At 39.2% G+C, this 9,874-nt stretch overlaps 1 protein-coding gene across 1 annotated transcript; it reads right to left on the reverse strand.

Moving 5' to 3' along the window:
* Window positions 1-7,461: 7,461 nt before the first annotated feature.
* LOC147905855 (uncharacterized) lies at window positions 7,462-9,196 on the reverse strand. The gene is made up of 4 exons (XM_087384614.1): window positions 8,900-9,196; window positions 8,245-8,806; window positions 7,683-8,143; window positions 7,462-7,588 (listed from the first exon to the last, which is right to left on the reverse strand). The coding sequence occupies exons 2-4, from the start codon at window positions 8,374-8,376 to the stop codon at window positions 7,462-7,464; spliced, it is 720 nt and encodes a 239-aa protein (XP_087240740.1). The 5' UTR covers window positions 8,377-8,806; window positions 8,900-9,196.
* Window positions 9,197-9,874: the final 678 nt, after the last annotated feature.

A 9,874-nucleotide genomic window follows, 5' to 3' on the forward strand; every position in this document is an offset into this window, starting at 1 on the left:
AAACAAATTTTTCACTGATGTTGTGGAAATGACAGGTTTTACATTGGGTGAAGGGAACACACCATGTAAAGATCTCATATTCTCTTCACACCTCTTGCGCTTTGCACCTAGATGCCCTCGGACCTCATAATGTTCCATTGCACTCTCCGCAAATGGAGCCCATGCAATGGTGAAAGGCTACATGTCCTCAGCTCTTTGCACTGACTTGTAGTTCTCCAAGGCAAAGGACTTTGCAAAAAATAGCCCGATTTCATAATTGGGTAGCTCCTCTTGATAGACTTCATAGTGACGCCACACAAGCTTCTCGATAAACTCATCATGTACATGATATGACTTTATTTTCTTTTGCCCAAAAATTGGTTTGGGACATGCAAATACAGACTCCCAGTCTGCAAGACTGATGTCTTTTGAACCTGTTCGTATCTCCTTTGGATCAATTCCAACCATACTGAGCCCATACTCCTCATTAAACTCCCATGCATACCGGCAAATTTTCTTTTGTACTGGGACCTGCACTTGTGATATCTTCTTAGATGCCTTGCGAGCTGCAATAGCTGCCATGATCTTTGCAAAGATAGAAATAATAAAAGTCAATATGATTCATTATGATTCACTGCATGATCAATAGCCAATAATATATTTAGAATGACGTCTTCTATGTTCCTTCCATATACAAAACCATATTGTCTGGCATGCACCACCCTACTCAGAATATGCTTAATTCTATGGGCCAAATCCTTGACCATAACTTTGCACACACAATTGAGCATCGATAAAGGTCTCCAACGACATGGTAACCATCTATTCAGCTCCTTAGGAATGAGCTTTATCATACCCATATTAAGACTCTGAGGCATCACACCTCTTTGAAAGCACCAGTTAATTACTTCCATCATATCCTCCACAAGTTATATTGATAGAACTCAATAGGCATACTACTAGGCCCAAGTGACTTACCTCTAATGATAGAGAACACAAGATATTTGATCTCAGCTGAAGAAGGGCCTTTGCAACAATAGAGCCTCATAAGGCATCACCACCTATCATGCAAATTGCTTGGGAATGCATCCAGCTTTACCTTGTAATTTGTGCTTTCAACTGACCTAGTACCCGCAATGCTAGATAAATGCTACATGAAAATCCCAGCTATTTTTGACTCCTCATACACTAGATTGCCCTCAGCATACTTTTCTCTCTAACTGCTCTAAAGAAGAATGCCGACAGTGTGTCACCTTCTTGAAGCCACTTTGAACCTTAACTGTATCCAGCCTAGCATGCTCTATAGCTCTCAACAAAAGCTCAACCGAGGAAAGCAATGAAGGAAAAATAGGATCCAATGGATTCTCAGCAATAGTCAACAACAATTACAAGCTCACCTTCGCCTTCCCTTGTCTCCTCATTCTTCCTGCTCTCTCTTCCCCAAAATCTTTAGCAATCTTAGTAACCATTTCAATACAAGCACTCCATCTATTGAAAGGTCTCGAATGGCATACTTCTTACATGCTCTATAGCTCTCAAGAAAATCTCAATTGAGAAAAGCAACGAAGGAAAAATAGGATCCAATGGATTCTCAGCAATAGTACATGATGACCAGACTACACATGCAGACCCAAACAATAGACAGAGAGTCTATTTGCTACATTCTCACAATGCACAGCCTCAACACGCCATTGATCTCCCCTGAGCCAGAACCAAGCTTTCGACCTCTTGTGTTGGACTATCGATGTTGATGCTTCCCGGCTTCCATAAACTCTCCCAAGAAATATTTCAATTGATCGACCTAGGAACATACGGAATGGGATGTGAACCCAATAAATCGAGGCTACCTGTGCCTTTGCCTCTACTATTTGGTGAGAATAGTGAACACTTCCTGAGTGGAAACATCTCTAATTTCATTGGACTCTTGGGAGGATCGAGACCCTTCTTTCGCCCTCTATGCCTACCCTTGCCAAATCGATTCAAAGCTCCCCTAAAGCAACCTTTCCTTTGTTCTCACATGTGCCTGCCTCATCTTGGCAACTGCCTCTCCGAATATAGCATTTACCTCTTCAGCAAATGTTTTCTTCTCCACCTGCACCACAAGGTCTACTATAGACACATTAGCAGGGGGCACCTATGATCTTGTCACCCATTGACATTGGGTAGCATCCCTCACTTCACCTATGAAGATGTTGGCATGATGTTGAGGGTGGCTTCTCTGGCCCTCCTCAAGTCCTTGTGTGTCTAGCATCTAGGAGATGCTAATCATTGGTGTAGAAGTGGGTTGTGGTTGATGACTCCTATGAGTGTGCATTCCATAAAACAAAAATGGGACAAAGATATTAGAGAAGCTATACTGTCATCGGATGGAAGCACATTGAAAGGGGTGATCAATTAGAGAAGCAGTCATGTTATCGAATGGAAGCACATTGAAAGGATGATCCACAAGAAGCCATTCGCCGCTTTGCACATTAGCATCAATGCAATTTTCATCGTACTTCTCATCTAAGACCTTTGCATATGTGGTGCAAGATGCCTCGTTAATGAGTGGTTCTTCAGATGGGCCTTTATAGATGAAGCCAGGTTGTTTGTGGTGCAAGATGCATTGCTAATGGCAATTATTCAGGGCTATATTTCATCTAATTCACCCCCACGACACAGGTGGAAATGGCACCCTTTCTAGGAGCAGCGCTCAAGACTTTTTTGGCTCTAGCAACAATGAGGTGCTTACCAACATCCTTGGCATCTACAAACAGTCATGTACCTTCAATGACCAATTCGATTTCCAAAAATCCGCATACACCAAAGGGCTTGCATGTTCATGAATTGATTAGAGCTAGCAATACCATTTCATCCATACGATGGCTGATTAAAGCATTAACATTGAGGATCACCATGTTGCCAATGGTCTAGGAAGAAGGAGTTGAGAGGATCATATGGGCACCAAAAAACCCAACATTGAAATGAAGGAAATGTTGCATAGTTGATTCAAGGAGTGGCAATACTCAATTTGCTATTTTGCATACAAGAAAGCATTTATACAGAGCTCTTGCATGTAGAGCATTGATGAGTGTGAAGGAAGGCTTCCATGGCCTAGATGAAAATTTGGTCAAGCATTAGCATTTGGCAGAGTCTAGAAAGGAAGGCTTCGATGGTGCGCATGACAATTTGACTGAGATAATAAAGAGAATTAAGTTAGTGGTAATAGACATAGGCCCCATCTATAGATATGGAGAAATTATCTGATCAATGAGGGTAGCAAGCTACGCTTTTTTAGGCAACATCCGATGTAAAAACATATTTATATGTGGCTCAAGGAGAGCTTCAAATTTGAATAGATTGCATTATGCTACATGCCTAAAGCTTTCACAAAAATGATTCACACATTCTCCTCCTTCTTAATTGCTCCCTTTAAGCTTATATTACAATGGTATGTTTTGTCGTAACAACGGCTCAATGTGCTCCTGCCAATAGACTGGCAGATTGTGGGAGGTCCTAACCTAATCCTGGGATCTACGTGGGATGCCTTGCTATCGTGGGTGGCATTGATGATGTGGGTTGTCCTTCTAGCATGTCGTCGGATGACATAGTCTATCCTACGGCATGTCATCATGTCATTTTAATCTCCTTGAGATTAAATGATACATGCATGGAAGGCCTTGATTTGTGACATGTGTGTGGTTGTCTTTATGCATGGATGATCCATAGAGCAATGGTCACCATCATGCATAGTGTTTCCAATAGCTTGAAGAATCTAGTACCGACCAATCCAGTTGGCGACGAGAAACTCTCAGCAAGACCCTTCTTGCAAACATGGTAATTAATCATTACATGGTCTCCAAGGAAAAAGGTGACTAGCTGATGACACTTGTTATATGAGATGCACTGGCATGCTTGAGTTTGTCATAAATGCTCAAGGGCCCAATCCTTAGCCTCACATCCCTTTATCTTGTTTCCATCAATGAGGCCAACTTCAAGGACCAAGGTAGGAGGTCAACCATATAAAACTTCACAATGGCTAATTTGGGTAGATTAATGGATTGTTGTGTTGTAAGCTACTACCACAAATGGATGGGAAACATCCCAGTTGGCATGTATCGAATCGATGTACATGGCCAAGATTAGTTTAATAATGTGATTGATTCATTCAGTAAGACCATTGCAATTTGGATGGTGAGGATTGGTGAATTGCTATTTCATGTAAAGGCAATCAGCAACAACAATCTTCATGACTTCGGATCAGAAATTGGAACCTTGATCAGAGAGGATCTGCTCCAAACACCCATGAGGGAGAATAAGGTGCTATAAGAGGAAGTCAGCTACCTTGGATGCAAGTGCAACCTTTAATAGAGGAGATTGTATACTTTGGCTAGCACTATAATGTCCTTATGTCCAAAAACAAAAGTGGGAAATGAGCCCATGATGTCAAATGCAACAAGCTCAACTTGTCGAGAGGTTGAAATTGCAGGAGATTCCTGTTGAGCACCATGGTTGGAGATTTGAAGCTTGGCATGTGGACATGATTGGAGATACAAATGTAGTGAGTGGTGCATTTTAGGCCAGAAAATAAGAGCTTGGAGCTTAGTTAGAACTTTTAAAACCCCAAGATGCTCACTGAATGAACCATCATGAATTGTGTGTAAGTAATAGTTGTGGAATCTAGAGGGGATATACACATGCAGCTAGAATGGCAGCTTGTGATAGTGAAGTAAGTCATCAATGAGGTCAATAGGACATCCCACATCATCAGTCCCACCCATAAGAACAAGGTACACCACATAGATTCCATGATAGGTTAGGCCATCCCATGATCTACCAATCCATTGGTGGAACTATGTTGAGTCTTTTGTGGCTCAGCCTAGTGGAGAAACTCTATTTGAGCTTCTACAAAAAAAAGCAACAGTACAAGGTGGAGGATGATCAAATGGAGACATAAACACCTCTATGCCTCCAATCGCTCTTCTCCCACCAAATGCAAAAGATTACCAAAACTACAGGCCTGGACATTTTGAATGGCCTAAAGGAAATGGCAGTGTTTCCAGGAGTGCCCATAATGATTGCAATAAAAGCATTAAGGCCATTCCTAAAAGCATCACGATCGGGTAGACATGGTCAAGATTGTGATTGCAATGGAACATCAAGATTATCCTATTTTATTAGGATTTACATGATTGGGGCTTTGGGGAGATGATAATCAAACTTGATGGTAAGAATGTTTGCATACTAACCAATCCTTGGAAGGTGCCAACTAGTTGCCGACCTAAGGAAGTGGAAGTACTTGATCCCTTTCCTTAAGATGCTGAGTCCCAATAAATGGAGTTCTAGATCATTCCCGTTGGTGAGCTTGACGTATTGTAAGTTGTAGCAAACATCAAATGCAAAATGAAGACCGAGCAGATAGCAGCTTAGAAGGACATGTATCCAAGTCATTTCATATAAGTTATTGTGGGTTAAAGGGAGATAGGTGAAACCCCATTGCTATCACTTGACTTGAAAATGAATAGTTGATACCCAATCTGACTCAAGAACTTAATATTGGCATGGAAGAGGAGCTGAGCACAGTTGTGGTTAGTGCCAATCTGACATTCGAGCAACTATGTGTGATCAAAGAACTATTTGTTACATATAAAGATGTCTTTGCCTAGAATTACACCGATCTTTGAGGTGTTCCTCCTGAGATATGTCAACACAGAATCCCTTTGGTACTAGCTACCACACCAATTAGACAACAAAGATACAGGATGAATCCTCATTATGCCAAGTAAGTTAAAGCTAAACTGAATCAAGTTATTAAGGCTAGATTTATTTATAAAGGTTGAATCAACTTATTAAGGCTAGATTCATTTATGCCATTGATCACAATGATTGGTTGTTTCCAATAGTGATTGTGCCTAGGAAGAATGGCAAGCTTCGTGTTTGTGTGGATTATAGGAAGATGAATGAACAAACTATTCCAGATCCATTTCCTATACCTTTTATAGATGGAATTATTGATCACATTGTGTAGGACATGAGATGTACTCATTTATGGATGGTTATAGTGGATATAATTAGAGTACTATGGTGCATGGGGATCAATCTAAGACATCATTCATAACTAAGTAGGGAGCTTATGTGACTCGGGTGATGCCATTTGGCTTAAGTAATGCCCCCTCTACTTTTTAGAAGTTTATGTTGGAAATTTTTTGAGATTATTTGACCAAGTTCATTGCCATCAATTTGGATGACTTTTGCATCTATTCATTAGATACAGATCACTTGACTTTCTTGGAAAGGTATTCCAATGATGCAGACAAGAAAGTATCTCTTTCAATCTAACAAAGTCAGTGTTTTGTGTATGAGTTGGTGTATTGCTCGGATATGTGATTTTCAAAGATGGTATTTGCACCAAGCTAGGTAAAAATCATGCTATAAAAGCCATGCCTGAGTCCACTAACCTAACGCAATTGCGTTCATTTGTGGGTTTCATTAGTTTTTATAGGAGATTTGTAAAGGACTTTTCCAAGAATGCAACTCTGTTATATGAGCTCACCAAGAAGGATACTAGATTTAAGTGGAAACTTGAGTTATTAGAGGTTTTTCAAGATCTCAAAAGTTGAGCTGTGACCACTCCAATTTTAAGGCAACAAAAGGTGAGATGTCATTTTTCATGTGCATGTTGATGCTACAGGGTATGTTTTAGGAATTATATTGGCTCAACTAGGGTACGTCCTTTCTCTAAGCATCTTGGTCTGAGCACATTTTTCTGAGCATGGCCTATATTGTGATTTCATAGACAATTTTATCATAACATCACACACCATTTAGTCATAAAACTACCCCAAGAAGATACTATATACATTTCTACCCCACAAAGATGCTGCTAACATCACACACCCTTTAGTCATAAAACTACCCCACAAAGATGTTATATACATTTAATTACATTTCTTTCCAATAGTATTTAGGGCTTATAAGATCCCTTTATTCACAAAACTACTTTTCATGTATACTTGATTTCAACACCCTCCACCTATATCATCCATCATTCATACTATCATGATAGATAGTGATTTATTGATGAAATGATTGCAAGTCACATGGTGAAGAATTTAGGGTGCAAATTTGCATGCATCTATGCTGAAACATTTATTAGTTGCATCAAGGAGATACTTTAAGATTCAATTCACCATGATGATCATTTGTACACAACTCATAGTTTTGACATGCAAACCTTAACTAAGATATGACATGATTGTCACATCTCTAGCAAATAGAAAAAGTTTTATGAAACCAACATGCTCAAAATTGAATATGCAATATTGAGATTAATATTCATGGTGGGTACTCACATGATGTACTAATAGTTCTTCAATATGATTACTACATCTCTAGCAAATAAAATAGGTGCAAGACACCACAAAAGCTATGCATGTTCAATACTAGGGCATCACAAGCAAAATGAATTGCTTGAAGGGAAAAACTCATGTCAAATCACTAGACTCAATCTTCTTTACTAATGTCATCCACATAGATACTGCGATGATGCCTTCTCTCTTCGATGGGGGCATTGAATGCAAAGTCATTACACATCATCTCAGCCATAGCACCTGCATAAGAGGGCAAAAAGCTTTAAAAAATCAATCAATATCAATGCCTCATTGATAATAATATTCTCCAACAAATAGTTTTAAAAAGATAAAACACGAGAGTAACATACTTACTAGGCGTCTGTAAGATTAACAACCATTTCCACATCTTTGGAATCATTTAGAGTCCCATAGTTGCTTAACACATTTCCCTTTCCTTTCTGTCCATCCAAAAATGGTTGCAATATAGAATTGCAAATGTCAGGATCATTCTCAATAGATAAGCATGCTCTCTTAGAATGCACACATGCTTTTTGCATAGAACCAGTCCTAGCACCTAAGTCCACCACATGTCCAGAAATTGGACACAAGAACTCCAAGAAGTACAACATCATGCATGGAGCCTTCTCCAATGCACCTCTCCATGGAATACTCTCTCCATGTTTTATAGTCTGCTCACTTGTTGGCAAATAATGATGAAACAAACTACTTTCAAAAGCAATGCCCAATTTGGTACCAACCACGGAAGCATTTCTAGGATTACAAACACAAGACATACCAGCCCGATGAAGAAGGCATAAAACCACAACATCCACCTAAAGACAAGAAAAGAATTAAATGTATACTTAGTACAAGCCATTTCATTATACAAGAGCATAAATTCTTTCAACAGGTCATTGTATGACAATTGTCTCACCTTATGATCAATACCACCAACTTTGATTGTACAATATGCATCTAAGCATTGCATGTACATTCGACATGCAAACTCCAATCTACTGATCCTAGCATAATGCTCAACCAAATGAAGAACATGAGGAGCACACATAACTAGGATCCAGCCAGAATCTGAAACAATTGTGGCTACTACTAGCAAGGAGTAGCGTACATGGTCCTCTATTAATAAATTCCAAGATGGAGATGTGGAATCCTCTATTCCAAGAGCTTCTAGCTGTGTATGTAGATCAATAATGAAAAATCTGCAGCCCAAGCAACACTCTTACCATTTCTTGTTTTTCTTTCACCTCCAAGACCCACAAAGTATTCCTTCATGTTTATATAGGCTTGTGTGAAGTTTGAGACAGACAATTGCTTCGCAAACTCGACATAATCATAGCACCAAACCTTGCAATGTGAAGCATCACATGTGCCACTCTGATTCAAAGTTAGAGAGTTCAATGGAATGTACAAAAAGCAGACAGACCTATCTTTCCATTTACATCCTTTCAAAATGGGTGTAGACTGTAGTACCTGCACATCTGTACCCACACCACATATGTAAAGAAACAAAGTGATAACAACATATGTTACACAAACAAATAACAGCTTGAAAAAAGATCAAGAGAACTTACCATTATTAGTACCAAGATTTTTTGGTGGCCTACCACCCTTCTTTAGTTCCATACTTGAATCTTTGTCCTTTTTAATCATCTTCTCAAGTGTTTTTTGAACCTTAATGACTGCATCATCCTCGTGGATTGAATTTGATCTTGATGAACCCATCTCTCCCTTTTTATGCTATGTGTATAGCTCTACCTCCTCCTCGATGCAACATCCTTTTTCATATCAAGCCACCATGGGTAGTTCTTTCTCTCCCACTCAGAGAGCACTTGCTTCCCTTCTTTTTCTATCATGTTTGGAGAGTACATATAGAATTTTAAGTCCTGAATTTTTGTCCATACTCGACATATAGGAAACAATTTTTTAATCTTACCAATAGCTTTTAAGGATTGCAAGAATTTGCATACAATAAGAGTCTTAGTACAAAAGTGAAATACTTAAGGATGGATTTTTAATTGAAAAGGAAAAAGCATGTATTGCTTACCTAAATACCAATCATCGAGATGCCCTCGTCATCTCCATTTGTCCTGTTGCAGCTATAGCAACAGTCATTGAATCCTTTAAATCTTCATAAAGTTCAAGTATGTTCATTGCTTGTATTTCCCCAAAATACTCTCTCAACGTAGGATCTTGAGGAAGCACAAAGATAGCTTGTTGACTAGCAACCAAGACCTGAGAGAGTAACCTCTTAGATTCACAAAGCAACTGATCCATCCATGCCTCTTTCACCATCCACTTTATGAATTCTCTATCAGCTTTTGGCATCCCATAACTTGTTCTCAAATTTGAATCTGACCCTAAGATTCTGAGGGTTGCTAGTTGTATCTCCTTTGAGACTTTTGCAATGGAGATGTTATGCAACTTTTCCAATGTGACAATGGATGATTTATCATCAAATGGGAGGCTCCACAAGATATTAAACCAATCTTCACCATTTGTTGGTTTGACAATAGACAGAATCTACATATAAACAATACATGCAATCA

Source organism: Dipteris shenzhenensis, chromosome 1 (genome assembly GCF_047967505.1).
Source record: "Dipteris shenzhenensis isolate YYH24624 ecotype China chromosome 1, Dip_SZ_1.0, whole genome shotgun sequence".
Classification (NCBI taxonomy): domain Eukaryota; kingdom Viridiplantae; phylum Streptophyta; class Polypodiopsida; order Gleicheniales; family Dipteridaceae; genus Dipteris; species Dipteris shenzhenensis.